At 39.2% G+C, this 21,386-nt stretch overlaps 1 protein-coding gene across 1 annotated transcript in view; it reads left to right on the plus strand.

Annotated features, from left to right (window-relative positions):
* The window catches only part of LOC139753935 (probable glutamate receptor), a 133,967-nt gene that overhangs the window by 16,483 nt on the left and 96,098 nt on the right, over nucleotides 1-21,386 (plus strand). The window contains exon 5 of the mRNA XM_071670894.1: nucleotides 19,557-19,647. Coding sequence (XP_071526995.1) covers nucleotides 19,557-19,647 — 91 coding nt within the window. The remainder of the gene's footprint in view (nucleotides 1-19,556; nucleotides 19,648-21,386) is intronic.

Raw genomic sequence — 21,386 nt, forward strand, 5'->3', positions numbered from 1 at the left:
AAAGGAGAAAGGAAGAAGCAGTCACGCAAGGAGTGCTCATCCTTCTCGAAATCTCAGATTGGGTGTCTAAATGTGTGTAGATATAACTAAGAGGATAAAAATGAGGTATAGGTTGTATGTTTGAGGAAAGGATCCTGGATGTTTTGGCTCTGATGGAAACGATGCTCAAGGATAAAGGGGAAAAGTGGTTTAGCAATGTCTTGGGAATAAACTCAGGGGTTAGTGAAAGGACAAGAGCAAGGAAAGGATTAGCACTACTCCTGAAACAGGAGTGGTGGGAATATGTAATAGAGTGTGAGAAAGTAAACTCTTGTTTGATATGGGTAAAACTAAAAGTGGATGGAGAGAGATGGGTGATTATTGGTGCATATGCACCTGGGCATGAGAGGGAAGGGTTTTGGGAGCAGCTGAGTGAGTGTGTTAGTAGTTTTAATGCACGAGACCGGGTTATAGTGATTGGTGATTTGAATGCAAAGGTGAGTGATGTGGCAGTTGAGGGAATAATTGATGTACTTGGGGTGTTAAGTGTTGTAAATGCAAATGGTGAAGAACATATATTCATGTGCTAAAAAAGGACTAGTGATTGGGAATACCTAGTTTGAAAAGAGATATATAAAAGTATGCGTATGTGAGTAGAAGAGATAGTCAGAGAGCGTTATTGGATTACGTGGTAGCTGATTAGGAAGGGTAGTGAGTGGTGGGATGAAGAAGTAAGATTATTAGTGAAAGAGAAGAGAGAGGCATTTAGACGATTTTTGGAGACGTAGATAATGCAAATGATTGGTAGATGTATAAAAGAAAGAGGCAGGAGGTCAAGAAAAAGGTGTAAGAGGAGAAAAAGACGGGAAATGAGAGGTGGAGTGAGACAGTATCATTCAATTTTAGGAAGGATTAAAAGATGTTTTTGAAGGAGGTAAAGAAAGTGCGTAAGACAAGGGAACAAATGGGAAAATCAGTGAAGGGGCCTAATAGGGATGTGATAAGTAGTGGTGATGTGAGAAGGAGATGGAGTCAGTATTTTGAACGTTTGTAAAATGTGTTTGATGATAGAGTTGCAGATATACTGTGTTTTGGTCGCGGTGTTGTGCAAAGAGAGAGGGTTAGGAAGAATGATTTGGTAAACAGAGAAGAGGTAATAAAAATTTTGCGGAAGATGAAAGCCAGCAAGGCAGCGGTTTTGGATGGTATTGCAGTGGAATTTATTTAAAAAAGGGGTGACTGTATTGTTGACTGGTTGGTAAGATTATTTCATATATCTCATGTCGAGGTGACAGAGGATTGGCGGCATGCTTGCATAATGCCATTGTACAAAGGCAAAGGGGACAAAGGTGAATGCTGAAATTACAGAGGTATAAGTTTGTAGAGTATTCCTGGTAAATTATATGGGAGGGTATTGATTGAGAGGGTGAAGGCATGAACAGAGCATCAGATTGAGGAAGAGCAGTGCGATTTCAGAAGAGGTAGAAACGTGTGGATCAGGTGTTTCCTTTGAAGAATGTATGTGAGAAATACTTGGAAAAGCAAATACCTTTGTATGTAGCATTACGGATCTGGAGAAGGCATATGATAGAGTTGATAGAGATGCTCTGTGGAAGGTATTAAGAATATATTGTGAGGGAGACAAGTTGTTAGAAGCAGTGAAAAGTTTTTATCGAAGACGTAAGGCATGTGTGCGTGTAGGAAGAGAGGAAAGTGGTTGGTTCTCAGTGAATGTTGGTTTGTGGCAGGGGTGCGTGTTGTCTCCGTAGTTGATTAACTTGTTTATGGATGGGGTTGTTAGGGAGGTGAAAGAGAAAGAGGGGCAAGAATGCAGTTTGTTGTGGATGAGAGAGCTTGGGAAGTGAGTCATATGTTGCTCGCTGATAATACAGCGCTGGTGGCTGATTCCGGTGAGAAACTACAGAAGCTGGTGACTGAGTTTGGTAAGGTTTGTGAAAGAAGAAAGCTAAGAGTAAATGTGAGTAAGAGCAAGGTCATTATGTACAGTAGGGTTAAGGGATAAGTCAATTGGGGGGTAGGTTTGAATGGAGATAAACTGGAGGATGTGAATTGTTTTAGATATCTGGTAGTGTATTTGGCAGCGGATGGAATCATGGAAGCGGAAGTGAATCATAGGGTGGAAGAGGGGGCGAAAGTTCGGAGAACGTTGAAAAATGTGTGGAAGTCGAGAAAGTTATTCTGGAAAGCGAAAATGGGTATGTTTTAAGGAACAGTGGTTTCAACAATGTTATATGGTTGCGATACGTGAGCTATAGATAGAGTTGTGCGGAGCAGGATGGATGTGCTGGAAATGAGATGTTTGAGGACAGTATTTGGTGGGAGGTGGTTTAATCGAGTAAGTAATGAAAGGGTAAGAGAGATGTGTGGTAATAAAAAGAGTGTTGTTGAGAGAGCAGAAGAAGGTGTTTTGAAAGGGTTTGGTCACATGGAGAGAATGATTGACGTAAGATTGACAAAGACGATATATGTGTCAAAGGTGGGGGAACGAGGAGAATTGGGAGACCAAATTGGAGGTGGAAAGATGGAGTGAAAAAGATTTTGAGTGATCGGGGCGTGAACATGAAGGAGGATGAAAGGCGTGCAAGGAATAGAGTAAATGGGAACGGTGTGTTGTACTGGGGTCGACGTGTTGTCAGTGGATTGAATTAGGGCATGTGGAGTGTCTGGAGTAGACCATGGAAAGTTCTCTGGTGCTTGGATATGGAAAATGAGCATTGGGTTCGGTGTATTATACATGACAGCTTAAGACTGAGTGTGAACGAATGTGGCCTCTGTTGTCTTTTCCTAACGCTACCTCTCGCACACACCTTTGTACGATGTCACTATGCAAGCATTCCGCCAATCCTGAGGCACCTCACCATGAGTCATACATGCATTAAAAACCTTACCAACCAGTCAACAATAAAGTCACACACTTTTTTAATAAATTCCTCTGCAATACCATCGAAACCCGATGCCTTACCGGCTTTCATGTTCAGCAAAGCTTTTACTACCCCTTCTCTGTTTTCCAAATCATTTTCCCTAACCCTCTCACTTTGCACACCACCTCGACCAAAAAACCATATATATGCCACTCTATCATCAAATACATTCAACAAACCTTCAAAATACTCACTCAGTCTCCTTTTCCCATCAGCACTACTTGTTATTCACTCCCCATTAGCCCTCTTCACTGAAGTTTCCATTTGTTCCCTTGTTTTACACACTTTATTTTCCTCCTTCCAAAACATCTTTTTATTCTCCCTAAAATTTAATGATACTCTTTCACCCCAACTCTCATTTGCACTCTTTCTCACCCCTTGCACGTTTCTCTTGACCTCCTGCCTCTTTCTTTTATACATCTACCAGTCGATTGCATTATTTCCGTGCAAAAACCGTCCAGATGCATCTCTCTTTTCTTTCACTAATACTCTTACCTCTTCATGCCACCACTCACTACCCTTTTTAATCTGCCCACCTCCCACGTTTCTCATGCAACGTGCATCATTTGCGCAAGCCATCACTGCTTCCCGAAATACATACCATTTTTCTCCCACTCCCCTTATGTCCTTTGTTCTCACCTTTTTCCATTTTGTACTCAGTCTCTCCTAGTACTTCCTCACACACGTCTCCCTCCCAAGCTCACTCACTCCCATCGCTCTTTTCACCCCAACATTCTCTTTTCTTTTCTGAAAACTTCTACAAATCTTCACCATCACCTCCACAAGATAATTATCAGACATCCCTCCAGTTGCACCTCTCAGCATATTAACATCCAAAAGTCTCTCTTTCACGCACCTATCAATCAGCACGTAATCCAATCACGTTCTCTGGCCATCTCTCTTAATTACATACGTATACATATGTATATCTCTCTTTTTAAACCAGGTATTCCCAATCACAAGTCTTTTTTCCTCACATAAATCTACAAGCTCACCACCATTTCCATTTACAACACTGAACACCCCATGTCCTCCAATTATTCCCTCAACTACCACGTTACTAACCTTTGCATTCAAATCACCCATTACTATAACCCGGTCTCGTGCATCAAAACTACTAACACACTCACTCAGCTGCTCCCAAAACACTTGCCTCTCATGATCTCTCTTCTCATGCTCAGGTGCATATGCACCAATAATCACCTATCTCTTTCCATCCACTTTCAGTTTTACCCATATCAATCTAGAGTTTACTTTCTTACATTCTATCACATACTCCCACCACTAAAGTTTCAGGAGTAGTGCTACTCCTTCACTTGCTCTTGTCCTCTCACTAACCCCTGACTTTACTCCCAAGAAATTCCCAAACCACTCTTCCCCTTTACCCTTGAGCTTCGTTTCACTCCGAGCCAAAACATCCAGGTTCCTATCCTCAAATATAGAATCTATCTCTCCTTTTTTCTCTTCTAGGTTACATCCACACACATTTAGACACCCCAGTCTGAGACTTCCAGGAGGATGAGCACTCCCCGCGTGACTCTTTCTTGTTTTTCCCCTTTTAGAAAGTTGAAATAAAAGGAGGGGAGGGTTTCCAACTTCCCGCTCACGTCCCATTTAGTCGCCTTCTACGACACTTGAAGAATGCGTGGGAATTATTCTTTCTCCCCTATCCCCATGGATATATATATATATATATATATATATATATATATATATATATATATATATATATATATATATATATATATATATATATATATTTATATATATATATATATATATATATATATATATATGCCAGAATTTTGGGCGGGTGAGGGGGCGAAAATTCTGGGAGCCTTGAAGAATGTTTGGAAGTCGAGATTATAATCTCCGAAAGCAAAAATGGGTATGTTTGAAGGAATAGTGGTTCCAACAATGTTGTATGGTTGCGAGGCGTGGGCTATGGATAGAGTTGTGCGGAGGAGGGTGGATGTGCTGGAAATGAGATGTTTGAGGACACTATGTGGTGTGAGGTGGTTTGATCGAGTAAGTAATGTAAGGGTAAGAGAGATGTGTAGAAATAAAGAAAAGTGTGGTTGAGAGAGTTGAAGAGGGTGTTTTGAAATGGTTTGGTCACATAGAGAGAATGAGTGAGGAAAGATTGACCAAGATGATATATGTGTCAGAAGTGGAGGGAACGAGAAGTGGGAGACCAAATTGGAGGTAGGAAGATGGAGTGAAAAAGATTTTGAGTGATCGGGGCCTGAACATTCAGGAGGGTGAAAGGCGTGCAAGGAATAGAGTGAATTGATACGATGTGGTATACCGGGGTTGACGTGCTGTCAATGGATTGAACCAGGGCATGTGAAGCGCCTGGGGTAAACCATGGAAAGTTGTGTGGGGCCTGGATGTGGAAAGGGAGCTGTGGTTTCGGTGCATTATTACATGACAGCTAGAGACTGAGTGTGAACGAATGGGGCCTTTGGTGTCTTTTCCTAGCGCTACCTCGCACATGTGAGGAGGGAGGGGGTTGGTATTCCATGTGTGGCGAGGTGGCGATGGGAACAAATAAAGGCAGACAGTATGAATTGTGTACATGTGTATAAATGTACATGTCTGTATGTGTATATATATGTGTACATTGAGATGTATTGGTATGTATATTTCCGTGTGTGGACGTGTATGTATATACATGTGTATGTGGGCGGGTTGGGCCATTCTTTCGTCTGTTTCCTTGCGCTACTTCGTAAACGCGGGAGACAGCGACAAAGCAAAATAAAAAGAAACTAATAATGATAAGAATATATATATATATATATATATATATATATATATATATATATATATATATATATATATATATATATATATTTCTTTTTTTTTTTTTTGCTTTGTCGCTGTCTCCCGCGTTTGCGAGGTAGCGCAAAGAAACAGACGAAAGAAATGGCCCAACCCACCCCCATACACATGTATATACATACGTCCACAAACGCAAATATACATACCTACAGAGCTTTCCATGGTTTACCCCAGATGCTTCACATGCTCTGATTCAATCCACTGACAGCACGTCAAGCCCGGTATACCACATCGATCAAATTCACTCTATTCCTTGCCCTCCTTTCACCCTCCTGCATGTTCTGGCCCCGATCACACAAAATCTTTTTCACTCCATTTTTCCACCTCCAATTTGGTCTCCCACTTCTCGTTCCCTCCACCTCCGACACATATATCCTCTTGGTCAATCTTTCCTCACTCATTCTCTCCATGTGCCCAAACCATTTCAAAACACCTTCTTCTGCTGTCACAACCACGCTCTTTTTATTTCCACACATCTCTCTTACACTTACGTTGCTTACTCGATCAAACCACCTAACACCACACATTTCCTCAAACATCTCATTTCCAGCACATCCATCCTCCTGCGCACAACTCTATCCATAGCCCACGCCTCGCAACCATAGAACATTGTTGGAACCACTATTCCTTCAAACATACACATTTTTGCTTTCCGAGATAATGTTCTCGACTTCCACACATTCTTCAAGGCTCCCAGGATTTTCGCTAACTCCCCCACCCTATGATCCACTTCCGCTTCCATGTTTCCATCCGCTGCCAGATCCACTCCCAGATATCTAAAACACTTTACTTCATCCAGAAGTATAAGTTTGTTGAGTATTCCTGGTAAATTTTATGGGAGGGTATTGATTGAGAGGGTGAAGGCACGTACAGAGCATCAGATTGGGGAAGAGCAGTGTGGTTTCAGAAGTGGTAGAGGATGTGTGGATCAGATGTTTACTTTGAAGAATGTATGTGAGAAATACTTAGAAAAGCAAATGGATTTGTATGTAGCATTTATGGATCTGGAGAAGGCATATGATAGAGTTGATAGAGATGCTCTGTGGAAGGTATTAAGAATATATGGTGTAGGAGGCAAGTTGTTAGAAGCAGTGAAAAGTTTTTATCGAGGATGTAAGGCATGTGTACGTGTAGGAAGAGAGAAAGTGATTAGTTCTCAGTGAATGTAGGTTTGCGGCAGGGGTGTGTGATGTCTCCATGGTTGTTTAATTTGTTTATGGATGGGGTTGTTAGGGAGGTGAATGCAAGAGTTTTGGAAAGAGGGGGAAGTATGAAGTCTGTTGGGGATGAGAGAGCTTGGGAAGTGAGTCAGTTGTTGTTCGCTGATGGTACAACGCTGGTGGCTGATTCATTTGAGAAAGTGCAGAAGCTGGTGACTGAGTTTGGTAAAGTGTGTGAAAGAAGAAAGTTAAGAGTAAATGTGAATAAGAGCAAGGTAATTAGGTACAGTACGGTTGAGGGTCAAGTCAATTGGGAGGTGAGTTTGAATGGAGAAAAACTGGAGAAAGTAAAGTGTTTTATATATATATATATATATATATATATATATATATATATATATATATATATATATATATATATATATATATATATATATATATATATATATATATATATATATATATATATATATATATATATATATATACATATATATATATATATATATATATATATATATATATATATATATATATATATATATATATATATATATATATATATATATATATATATATATATATAATATGTATATATATGTTTTCATTTACTTATTTTGCTTTGTAACTGTCTCCCTCGTTTGCGAGGTAGCGCAAGGAAACAGACGAAAGAAATGGCCCAACCCACCCCCATACACAATGTATATACATACACGTCCACACGCGCAAATGTGCATGTGTAGGAAGAGAGGAAAGTGATTGGTTCTCAGTGAATGGAGGTTTGCGGCAGGGGTGTATGATGTGTCCATGTTTGTTTAATTTGTTTATGGATGGGGTTGTTGAGCATATGCTTATTCTTTCATTGAAATGTGAGTAAAGAGAGTTTTTTCTTTTGCAAAGTGATAGAGATTGAAAGCAAAAAGGTGTTTCTAATAAATGTACTGGAAAAGTTGAGGTCCAGATAAATTTTTGGTCTGTCAAGGCTTTATCATGGCGGATGACCAACTACCTACCCTCATGTATCCAAGATATGGTTGTACTTTGTGTGATGAAGAAAATTGAGAAACGTCATAAGCAAATATTCCTCTTTCATGATAAGAGAAGTGGACCAGGCAGTATGATACAGTGGTTAAATTGAGGAAAACTACTATTGACGTTTGTGTAAATAAATTATACATTTCCCTTTTCCATAGCCAGAGGTTGAACCATTATATGACATTCATTTTTCATTTCATTTCAAGCTAGAAGTTTCAGTTTTCTAAATTATTTCTGACTTTTTCATATGTATATATATGTATATGTGTGTATGTGTGTATATGTGCGTATGTATGTGTATATGTGTATATATGTATATATGTATATATATCATCCCTGGGGATAGGGGTGAAAGAATACTTCACACGCATTCCTCGCTTGTCGTAGAAGGCGACTAGACGGGACGGGAGCGGGGGGCCAGAAATCCTCCCCTCCTTGTATTTTTGACTTTCTAAAATGGGAAACAGAAGAAGGAGTCACGCGGGTATTGCTCATCCTCCTCGAAGGCTCAGACTGGGGTGTCTAAATGTGTGTCGATGTAACCAAGATGTGAAAAAAGGAGAGATAGGTAGTACGTTTGAGGAAAGGAACCTGGATGTTTTGGCTCTGAGTGAAACGAACTTCAAGGGCAAAGGGGAAGAGTGGTTTGGAAATGTCCTGGGAGTAAAGTCAGGGGTTAGTGAGAGGACAAGAGCAAGGGAAGGAGTAGCAGTACTCCTGAAACAGGGGTTGTGGGAGTATGTGATAGAATGTAAGAAAGTAAATTCTCGATTAATATGGGTAAAACTGAAAGTTGATGGAGAGAGATGGGTGATTATTGGTGCAAATGCACCTGGGCATGAGAAGAAAGATCACGAGAGGCAAGTGTTTCGGGAGCACCTGAATGAGTGTGTTAGTGGTTTTGATGCACGAGACCGGGTTATAGTGATGGGTAATGTGAATGCAAAGGTGAGTAATGGGGCAGTTAACGTAATAAATGGTATACATGAGGTGTTCAGTGTTGTAAATGGAAATGGTGAAGAGCTTGTAGATTTATGTGCTGAAAAAGGAGTGGTGATTGGGAATACCTGGATTAAAAAGCGAGATATACATAAGTATACGTATGTAAGTAGGAGAGATGGCCAGAGAGCGTTATTGGATTACCTGTTAATTGACAGGCGCGCGAAAGAGAGACTTTTGGATGTTAATGTGCTGAGAGGTGCAACTGGAGGGATGTCTGATCATTATCTTGTGGAGGCTAAGGTGAAGATTTGTATGGGTTTTCAGAAAAGAAGAGTGAATGTTGGGGTTAAGAGGGTGGTGAGATTAAGTGAGCTTGGGAAGGAGACTTGTGTGAGGAAGTACCAGGAGAGACTGAATACAGAATGGAAAAAGGTGAGAACAATGGAAGTAAGGGGAGTGGGAGAGGAATGGGATGTATTTAGGGAATCAGTGATGGATTGCGAAAAAGATGCTTGTGGCATGAGAAGAGTGGGAGGTGGGTTGATTAGAAAGCGGTGGGATGAAGAAGTAAGATTATTAGTGAATGAGAAAAGAGAGGCATTTGGACGATTTTTGCAGGGAAAAATGCAATTGAGTGGGAGATGTATAAAAGAAAGAGACAGGAGGTCAAGAGAAGGGTACAAGAGGTGAAAAAGAGGGCAAATGAGAATTGGGGTGAGAGAGTATCATTAAATTTTAGGGAGAATAAAAAGATGTTCTGGAAGGAGATAAAGTGCGTAAGACAAGGGAGGAAATGGGAACTTCAGTGAAGGGCGCAAATGGGGAGGTGATAACAAGTAGACGTGATGTGAGAAGGAGATGGAGTGAGTATTTTGAAGGTTTGTTGAATGTGTTTGATGAAAGAGTGGCAGATAAAGGGTGTTTTGGTCGAGGTGGTGTGCAAAGTGAGACGGTTAGGGAAATGATTTGGTAAACAGAGAAGAGGTAGTAAAAGCTTTGCGGAAGATGAAAGCCGGCAAGGCAGCAGGTTTGGATGGTATTGCAGTGGAATTTATTAAAAAAGGGGGTGACTGTATTGTTGACTGGTTGGTAAGGTTATTTAATGTATGTATGACTCATGGTGAGGTGCCTGAGGATTGGTGGAATGCGTGCATAGTGCCATTGGTTTAAAAAGCGAGATATACATAAGTATACTTATGTAAGTAGGAGAGATGGCCAGAGAGCGTTATTGGATTACGTGTTAATTGACAGGCGTGCGAAAGAGAGACTTTTGGATGTTAATGTGCTGAGAGGTGCAACTGGAGGATGTCTGATCATTATCTTGTGGAGGCTAAGGTGAAGATTTGTATGGGTTTTCAGAAAAGAAGAGTGAATGTTGAGGTGAAGAGGGTGGTGAGAGTAAGTGAGCTTGAGAAGGAGACCTGTGTGAGGAAGTACCAGGAGAGACTGAGTACAGAATGGAAAAAGGTGAGAACAATGGAAGTAAGGGGAGTGGGGGAGGAATGGGATGTATTTAGGGAATCAGTGATGGATTGCGCAAAAGATGCTTCTGGCATGAGAAGAGTGGGAGGTGGGTTGATTAGAAAGGGTAGTGAGTGGTGGGATGAAGAAGTAAGAGTATTAGTGAAAGAGAAGAGAGAGGCATTTGGACGATTTTTGCAGGGAAAAATGCAATTGAGTGGGAGATGTCTAAAAGAAAGAGACAGGAGGTCAAGAGAAAGGTGCAAGAGGTGAAAAAAAGGGCAAATGAGAGTTGGGGTGAGAGAGTATCATTAAATTTTAGGGAGAATAAAAAGATGTTCTGGAAGGAGGTAAATAAAGTGCGTAAGACAAGGGAGCAAATGGGAACTTCGGTGAAGGGCGCAAGTGGGGAGGTGATAACAAGTAGTGGTGATGTGAGAAGGAGATGGAGTGAGTATTTTGAAGGTTTGTTGAATGTGTTTGATGATAGAGTGGCAAATATAGGGTGTTTTGGTCGAGGTGGTGTGCAAAGTGAGAGGGTTAGGGAAAATGATTTGGTAAACAGAGAAGAGGTAGTGAAAGCTTTGCGGAAGATGAAAGCCGGCAAGACAGCAGGTTTGGATGGTATTGCAGTGGAATTTATTAAAAAAGGGGGTGACTGTATTGTTGACTGGTTGGTAAGGTTATTTAATGTATGTATGACTCATGGTGAGGTGCCTGAGGATTGGCGGAATGCGTGCATAGTGCCATTGTACAAAGGCAAAGGGGATAAGAGTGAGTGCTCAAATTACAGAGGTATAAGTTTGTTGAGTATTCCTGGTAAATTATATGGGAGGGTATTGATTGAGAGGATGAAGGCATGTACAGAGCATCAGATTGGGGAAGAGCAGTGTGGTTTCAGAAGTGGTAGAGGATGTGTGGATCAGGTGTTTGCTTTGAAGAATGTATGTGAGAAATACTTAGAAAAGCAAATGGATTTGTATGTAGCATTTATGGATCTGGAGAAGGCATATAATAGAGTTGATAGAGATGCTCTGTGGAAGGTATTAAGAATATATGGTGTGGGAGGAAAGTTGTTAGAAGCAGTGAAAAGTTTTTATCGAGGATGTAAGGCATGTGTACGTGTAGGAAGAGAGGAAAGTGATTGGTTCTCAGTGAATGTAGGTTTGCGGCAGGGGTGTGTGATGTCTCCATGGTTGTTTAATTTGTTTATGGATGGGGTTGTTAAGGAGGTAAATGCAAGAGTTTTGGAAAGAGGGGCAAGTATGAAGTCTGTTGTGGATGAGAGAGCTTGGGAAGTGAGTCAGTTTTTGTTCGCTGATGATACAGCGCTGGTGGCTGATTCATGTGAGAAACTGCAGAAGCTGGTGACTGAGTTTGGAAAAGTGTGTGGAAGAAGAAAGTTAAGAGTAAATGTGAATAAGAGCAAGGTTATTAGGTACAGTAGGGTTGAGGGTCAAGTCAATTGGGAGGTGAGTTTGAATGGAGAAAAACTGGAGGAAGTGAAGTGTTTTAGATATCTGGAAGTGGATCTGGCAGCGGATGGAACCATGGAAGCGGAAGTGGATCATAGGGTGGGGGAGGGGGCGAAAATCCTGGGGGCCTTGAAGAATGTGTGGAAGTCGAGAACATTATCTCGGAAAGCAAAAATGGGTATGTTTGAAGGAATAGCGGTTCCAACAACGTTGTATGGTTGCGAGGCGTGGGCTATGGATAGAGTTGTGCGCAGGAGGATGGATGTGCTGGAAATGAGATGTTTGAGGACAATGTGTGGTGTGAGGTGGTTTGATCGAGTGAGTAACGTAAGGGTAAGAGAGATGTGTGGAAATAAAAAGAGCGTGGTTGAGAGAGCAGAAGAGGGTGTTTTGAAGTGGTTTGGGAACATGGAGAGGATGAGTGAGGAAAGATTGACCAAGAGGATATATGTGTCGGAGGTGGAGGGAACAAGGAGAAGAGGGAGACCAAATTGGAGGTGGAAAGATGAAGTGAAAAAGATTTTGTGTGATCGGGGCCTGAACATGCAGGAGGGTGAAAGGAGGGCAAGGAATAGAGTGAATTGGAGCGATGTGGTATACCGGGCATGTGAAGCGTCTGGGGCCTGGATGTGGAAAGGGAGCTGTGGTTTCGGGCATTATTGCGTGGCAGCTAGAGACTGAGTGTGAACGAATGGGGCCTTTGTTTTCTTTTCCTATGTCTACCTCGCACACATGAGGGGGGAGGGGAATGGTATTCCATGTGTGGCGAGGTGGCGATGGGAGTGAATGGGTGCAGACAGTGTGTATTGTGTGCATAGGTATATATGTATGTGTCTGTGTATATATATATATATATATATATATATATATATATATATATATATATATATATATATATATATATATATATATATATATATATATATATATATATATATATGTACATTGAGATATATAGGTATGTATATTTGCGTGTGCGGACGTGTGTGTGTGTATACATTGTGCATGGGGGTGTGTTGGGCCATTTCTTTCGTCTGTTTCCTTGCGCTACCTCGCAAACGCCGGACACAGCGACAAAGCAAAATAAAAATGAAAAAAATAATATATAAATATATATATATATATATATATATATATATATATATATATATATATATATATATATATATATATATATATATATATATATATATATATATATATATATATATATATATATATATTTATATATATATATATATATATATTATTTCTTTTTATTTGCTTTGTCGCTGTCTCCCGCGTTTGCGAGGTAGCGCAAGAAAACAGACGAAAAAAATGGCCCAACCCACTCCCATACACATGTATATACATACACGTCCACACATACAAGTACACATACCTATACATCCCAATGTACACATGAATATATCCTCACAGACATATACATCTATACATATGTACATAATTCATACTGTCTGCCTTTCTTTATTGCCATCGCCACCTCGCCACACATGGAATAACATCCCCCTCCCCCCTCATGTGTGCGAGGTAGCGCTAGGAAAGCACAACAAAGGCCCCATTCGTTCACATTCAGTCTCTAGCTGTCATGTAATAATGTCCGAAACCACAGCTCCCTTTCCTCATCCAGGCCCCACAAAACTTTCCATGGTTTACCCTAGACCCTTCACATGCCCTGATTCAATCTATTGACAGCACGTCGACCCCGGTATACCACATCGATCTAAGAAAGCTGAGAGTAAATGTGAATGCGAGCAAGGTTATTTGGTACAGTAGGGTTGAGAGCCAAGTCAATCGGGAGGTAAGTTTAAATGGAGAAAAACTGGAGGAATTGAAGTGTTTTAGATATTTGGGATTGGATTTGGCAGTAGATGGAACCATGGAAGCGGAAGTGAATCATTGTGTGGGAGATGGGGCGAAAGTTTTTGGAGCGTTGAAGAATGTGTGGAAGTCGAAAATATTATCTCGGAAAGGAAAAATGTGTATGTTCGAAGGATACTGGTTACAACAATGTTATATGTTTGCGAGGCGTGTGCTATAGATAGAGTTGTGCGGAGGACGGTGGATTTGCTGGAAATGAGATGTTTGAGGACACTATGTGGTGTGAGGTGGTTTGATCGAGTAAATAATGATACGGTGAGATAGATGTGTGGTGATAAAAAGAATATGGTTGAGAGAGCAGAAGAGTGTGTTTTAAAATGGTTTGGTCACATGGAGAGAACGAGTGAGGAAAGACTGACCAAGAGGATATATGTGTCAGAGATGGTGGGAACGAGAAGTGGGAGACCAAATTGGAGGTGGAAAGATGGAGTGAAAGAGATTTTGAGTGATCAGAACCTGAACCTGTAGGAGGGTGAATGGCGTGCAAGGAATAGAGTGAATTGGAACGATGTGTTATACCGCGGTCGACGTGCTGTCAGTGGATTGAACCAGGCTGTGTGATGCATCTGGGGTAAACCATGGAAAGTTTTGTGGGGCCTGGATGTGGAAAGGGAACTGTGGTTTCGGTGCATTATTACATGACAGCTAGAGACTGAGTTTGAACGAATGGGGCCTTTGTTGTCTTTTCCCAGCGCTACCTCGCACACATGAGGGGGGAGGGGGATGTTATTCCATGTGTGGCGAGGTGGCGATGGGAATGAATAAAGGCAGATAGTAGAAATTATGTACATATGTATATGTATATGTAGCATTTATGGATCTGGAGAAGGCATATGATAGAGTTGATAGAGATGCTCTGTGGAAGGTATTAAGAATATATGGTGTGGGAGGCAAGTTCTTAGAAGCAGTGAAAAGTTTTTATCGAGGATGTAAGGCATGTGTACGTGTAGGAAGAGAGGAAAGTGATTGGTTCTCAGTGAATGTAGGTTTGCGGCAGGGGTGTGTGATGTCTCCATGGTTGTTTAATTTGTTTATGGATGGAGTTGTTAGGGAGGTGAATGCAAGAGTTTTGGAGAGAGGGGCAAGTATGAAGTCTGTTGGGGATGAGAGAGCTTGGGAAGTGAGTCAGTTGTTGTTCGCTGATGATACAGCGCTGGTGGCTGATTCATGTGAGAAAGTGCAGAAGCTGGTGACTAAGTTTGGTAAAGTGTGTGAAAGAAGAAAGTTAAGAGTAAATGTGAATAAGAGCAAGGTTATTAGGTACAGTAGGGTTGAGGGTCAAGTCAATTGGGAGGTGAGTTTGAATGGAGAAAAACTGGAGGAAGTGAAGTGTTTTAGATATCTGGGAGTGGATCTGGCAGCGGATGGAACCATGGAAGCGGAAGTGGATCATAGGGTGGGGGAGGGGGCGAAAATTCTGGGAGCCTTGAAGAATGTGTGGAAGTCGAGAACATTATCTCGGAGAGCAAAAATGGGTATGTTTGAAGGAATAGTGGTTCCAACAATGTTGTATGGTTGCGAGACGTGGGCTATGGATAGAGTTGTGCGCAGTAGGATGGATGTGCTGGAAATGAGATGTTTGAGGACAATATGTGGTGAGAGGTGGTTTGATCGAGTAAGTAACGTAAGGGTAAGAGAGATGTATGGAAATAAAAAGAGTGTGGTTGAGAGAGCAGGGGAGGGTGTTTTGAAGTGGTTCGGGCACATGGAGAGAATGAGTGAGGAAAGATTGACCAAGAGAATATGTGTCGGAGGTGGAGGGAACGAGGAGAAGAGGGAGACCAAATTAGAGGTGGAAAGATGGAGTGAAAAAGATTTTGTGTGATCGGGGCCTGAACATGCAGGAGGGTGAAAGGAGGGCAAGGAATAGAGTGAATTGGAGCGATGTGGTATACCGGGGTTGACGTGCTGTCAGTGGATTGAATCAAGGCATGTGAAGCGTCTGGGGTAAACCATGGAAAGCTGTGTAGGTATGTATATTTGCGTGTGTGGAAGTATGTATATACATGTGTATGGGGGTGGGTTGGGCCATTTCTTTCGTCTGTTTCCTTGCTCTACCTCGCAAACGCGGGAGACAGCGACAAAGCAAAAAAAAAAAAAAAATGTATAGATGTATATGTCTATTGTGTATATATATGTGTACCATGAGATGTATAGTTATGTATATTTGCGTGTGTGGACGTGTATGTATATACATGTGTATGGGGGTGGGTTGGGCCATTTCTTTCGTCTGTTTCCTTGCGCTACCTCGCAAACGCGGGAGACAGCGACAAAGATAAAAAAGGAAATAATATATATATATATATATATATATATATATATATATATATATATATATATATATATATATATATATATATATATATATATATATATATATATATATATATATATATATATATATATATATATATATATATATATATATATATATATATATATATATATATATATATATATATATATATATATATATATATATATATATATATATATATATATATATATATATATATATATATATATATATATATATATATATATATATATATATATATATATATATATATATATATATATATATATATATATATATATATATATATATATATATATATATATATATATATATATATATATATATATATATATATATATATATATATATATATATATATATATATATATATATATATATATATATATATATATATATATATATATATATATATATATATATATATATATATATATATATATATATATATATATATATATATATATATATATATATATATATATATATATATATATATATATATATATATATATATATATATATATATATATATATATATATATATATATATATATATATATATATATATATATATATATATATATATATATATATATATATATATATATATATATATATATATATATATATATATATATATATATATATATATATATATATATATATATATATATATAATCCTCCCCACTCATTTTTTTTTTCCAAAAGAAGGAACAGAGGGGGCCAGGTGAGGATATTCCAAAAAAGGCCCAGACCTCTCTTCTTAACGCTACCTCGCTAACGCGGGGAATGGTGAATAGTTTAAAGAAAAAAAAAGATATATATATATATATATATATATATATATATATATATATATATATATATATATATATATATATATATATATATATATATATATATATATATATATATATATATATATATATATATATATATATATATATATATACATATATGTATATATTTATATTTATATATATATATATATATATATATATATATATATATATATATATATATATATATATATATATATATATATATATATATATATATATATATATTATCCCTGGGGATAGGGGAGAAAGAATACTTCCCACGTATTCCCTGCGTGTCGTAGAAGGCGACTAAAAGGGGAGGGAGCGGGGGGATGGAAATCCTCCCCTCTCGTTTTTTTTTTTTTTTAATTTTCCAAAAGAAGGAACAGAGAATTGGGCCAGGTGAGGGTATTCCCTCAAGGCCCAGTCCTCTGTTCTTAACGCTACCTCGCTAATGCGAGAAATGGCGAATAGTTTGAAAGAAAAGAAAGAAAATATATATATATATATATATATATATATATATATATATATATATATATATATATATATATATATATATATATATATATATATATATATATATATATATATATATATATGTATATATATATATATATATATATATATATATATATATATATATATATATATATATATATATATATATATATATATATATATATATATATATATATATATATATATATATATATATATATATATATATATAATATATATATATATATATATATATATATATATATATATATATATATATATATATATATATATATATATATATATATATATATATTATATATATATATATATATATATATATATATATATATAATATATATATATATATATATATATATATATATATATATATATATATATATATATATATATATATATATATATATATATATATATATATATATATATATATATATATATATATATATATATATATATATATATATATATATATATATATACATGTACAGAGCATCAAATTGGGGAAGAGCAGTGTGGTTTCAGAAGTGTTAGAGGATGTGTGGATCAGGTGTTTGCTTTGAAGAATGTATGTGAGAAATACTTAGAAAAGCAAATGGACTTGTATGTAGCATTTATGGCTGGAGAAGGCATATGATAGAGTTGAAAGAGATGCTCTGTGGAAGGTATTAAGAATATATGGTGTGGGTGGCAAGTTGTTAGAAGCAGTGAAAAGTTTTTATCGAGGATGTAAGGCATGTGTACGTGTAGAAAGAGAGGAAAGTGATTGGTTCTCAGTGAATGTAGGTTTGCGGCAGGGGTGTGTGATGTCTCCATGGTTGTTTAATTTGTTTATGGATGGGGTTGTCAGGGAGGTGAATGCAAGAGTTTTGGAAAGAGGGAGAAAAATGAAGTCTGTTGTGGATGAGAGAGCTTGGGAAGTGAGTCAGTTGTTGTTCGCTGATGATACAGCGCTGGTGGCTGATCCATGTGAGAAACTGCGGAAGCTGGTGACTGAGTTTGGTAAAGTGTGTGAAAGAAGAAAGTTAAGAGTAAATGTGAATAAGAGCAAGGTTATTAGGTACAGTCGGGTTGAGGGTCAAGTCAATTGGGAGGTAAGTTTGAATGGAGAAAAACTGGAGGAAGTAAAGTGTTTTAGATATCCGGGAGTGGATCTGGCAGCGGATGGAACCATGGAAGCGGAAGTGAATCATTGGGTGGGGAAAGGGGCGAAAATCCTGGGAGCCTTGAAGAATGTGTGGAAGTCGAGAACATTATCTCGGAAAGCAAAAATGGGTATGTTCGAAGGAATAGTGGTTCCAACAATGTTGTATGGTTGCGAGGCGTGGGCTATGGATAGAGTTGTGCGCAGGAGGGTGGATGTGCTGGAAATGAGATGTTTGAGGACAATGTGTGGTCTGAGGTGGTTTGATGGAGTAAGTAATGTAAGGGTAAGAGAGATGTGTGGAAATAAAAAGAGCGTGGTTGAGAGAGCAGAAGAGGGTGTTTTGAAATGGTTTGGGCACATGGAAAGAATGAGTGAGGAAAGATTGACCAAGAGGATATATGTGTCGGAGGTGGAGGGAACGAGGAGAAGTGGGAGACCAAATTGGAGGTGGAAAGATGGAGTGAAAAAGATTTTGAGTGATCGGGGCCTGAACATGCAGGAGGGTGAAAGGCGAGCAAGGAATAGAGTGAATTGGATCGATGTGGTATCCGGGGTTGACGGGCTGTCAGTGGATTGAATCAGGGCATGTGAAGCGTCTGGGGTAAACCATGGAAAGCTGTGTGGGGCCTGGATGTGGAAAGGGAGCTGTGGTTTAGGGCATTATTGCATGGCAGCTTGGGACTGAGTGTGAACGAATGAGTCGTTTGTTGTCTTTTCCTAGGGCTACTCCGCACACATGAGGGGGAGGGGGATGGTATTCCATGTGTGGCGAGGTGGCGGTGGGAATGAATAAAGACAGACAGTGTGAATTGTGTGCATGGGTATATATGTATGTGTCCGTGTGTGTAATATATATGTGTATATTAAGATGTATAGGCATGTAAATTTGCGTGTGTGGACGTGTGTGTATATACATGTGTATGAGGGTGGGTTGGGCCATTTCTTTCGTGTGTTTCCTTGCGCTACCTCGCAAACGCGGGAGACAGCGACAAAGCAAAATAAATAAATAAATATATATATATATCATCAGGTATACGTTTGTGCGACCACCTGATGGTTCGTGGGGCACGAAGAGGGAGGATGGATCTTGGACGGGCATGGTGGGCGTCGTGACCAGAGAAGTACGTAAGTCTTGTCCCACCTGAGATGATCACAGTCTCTGGTCCAGGTGACCTGTGTAAACTTCCTCAAGGTTAAGGAGAAAGGCATCAGCTCTGGTGACGTAGGATGTATTCCATGTAGGGTGTGACAATTAGGTATGTGACGTGTGGGGTGTGTGACGTATAAGGTGCGTGGCTTGTAGTGTTTGTGAAGTGCAGTGTGTGTGATGTAGAGTGTGTGATGTCTAGGATGTTTTACGTGTAGTGTGTGTGACTTGGGAGGTGTGTGATGTATAGAGTGTGTGATGTGTAGGGTAAATGACGTTTAGGATGTGTGATATAGGGTATGTGACCTATAGAGTGTGTGTCTTGTAGATTTTGTTACATGTAGGGTGTGTGTCATGTTAGGTATTCCACGTGTAGGTTGTGTTATTTGGCGTCTGTTTGATGTAGGGTTTGTCACATATAGAGTATGTGACGTGTACGGTATATGACGTATAGGGTGTTTGTCACGTAGAGTGTGTGACGGATAATATGTGGGTTATGTAGGTGTTTGACATATAGAGTGTGTGAGGTGGACGGTATGCGACGTATAGGGTGTTTGTCATATAGAGTGTGTGACGGATAGTGTGTGGGTCATTTAGGGTGCTTGACGTGTAGGGTTTTTGACGTGTAGGATGTGGGTCATGTACCGTGTATGACGTGTATGGTGTGTATCATATAGGTGTGTGTCATGTAGGGTGTATGACGTGTAAGGAGAGTGTCAGTAAGGATATGTCATGTGAATTGTGTGTCACTAAGGATGTGTCATGCAGAGTGTGTGTCATATAGGCCATGTGTCAGGCAGGTTTTATGTCATGTGAGATGTGTCCCATATAGGATGTGTGTGTAATGTAGGATGCGTGACGTGTAGGGTTCGTGTCACTTAGGGTGTGTGACGTGTAAGGTGGGTTTCATGTTGGATGTGTGACGTGTATGGTTTGTGTCATGTAAGGCATGTGATGTGTTGGGTGTGTGACGCGTAGTTTGTATGTGATGTAGGGTGTGCGTCATGTAAAGTGTTTGTCATATAGGGTGTGTGTCATGTAGGGTGTGTGACGTGTAACGTGAGTGTCATTTAAGGATATGTGTCATGTGAGGTGTGTGTGTTACATAGGATGTGTGTTATGCAGGGTGTGTGTCGCATAGGTTGTGTGTCATGTAGGGTGTCTGTCATGTGAGGTGTGTGTCATATAGTGTGTTTGTGTCATGTAGGGTGTATTACGTGCTGGATGAGTGTCAAATACGGTGTGTGACGTGTTGGGTGTATGCAGTGAAGGTTGTATGACGTGTAGGATATAGGATGTGTAGGATGTGTGACGCGTTTGGTGTATAACGCGAATGGTGTGTGTTATGTAGGGTATGTGACATGTTGGGTGTGTGACGTGTATGATGTGTGTCATGTAAGGTGAGTGACATGTAGTTTGGGTGACGCGAATTTTGTATATGATGTAGAGTGTGCGTCATGCGAAGTGTTTGTCATATAGGATGTGTTTCATGTGCGGTGTGTGTCATATGGGGTGTATGACGTGTATGGTGAGTGTGAAGTAAGGTGTGTGACGTGTAAGGTGTGTGTCATATAGGGTGTGTGAAGTGTAGTGTGTGACGAGTAGTCTGTATGTGATATAGGGTGTGCGTCATGTGAAGCATTTCTCATGTAGGGTGTGTCATATAGGGTGTGTGACGTATAAAATGAGTGAAATTTAGGATTTGTATCATGT

Source organism: Panulirus ornatus, chromosome 16 (assembly GCF_036320965.1).
Source record: "Panulirus ornatus isolate Po-2019 chromosome 16, ASM3632096v1, whole genome shotgun sequence".
In the NCBI taxonomy this organism is placed as follows: domain Eukaryota; kingdom Metazoa; phylum Arthropoda; class Malacostraca; order Decapoda; family Palinuridae; genus Panulirus; species Panulirus ornatus.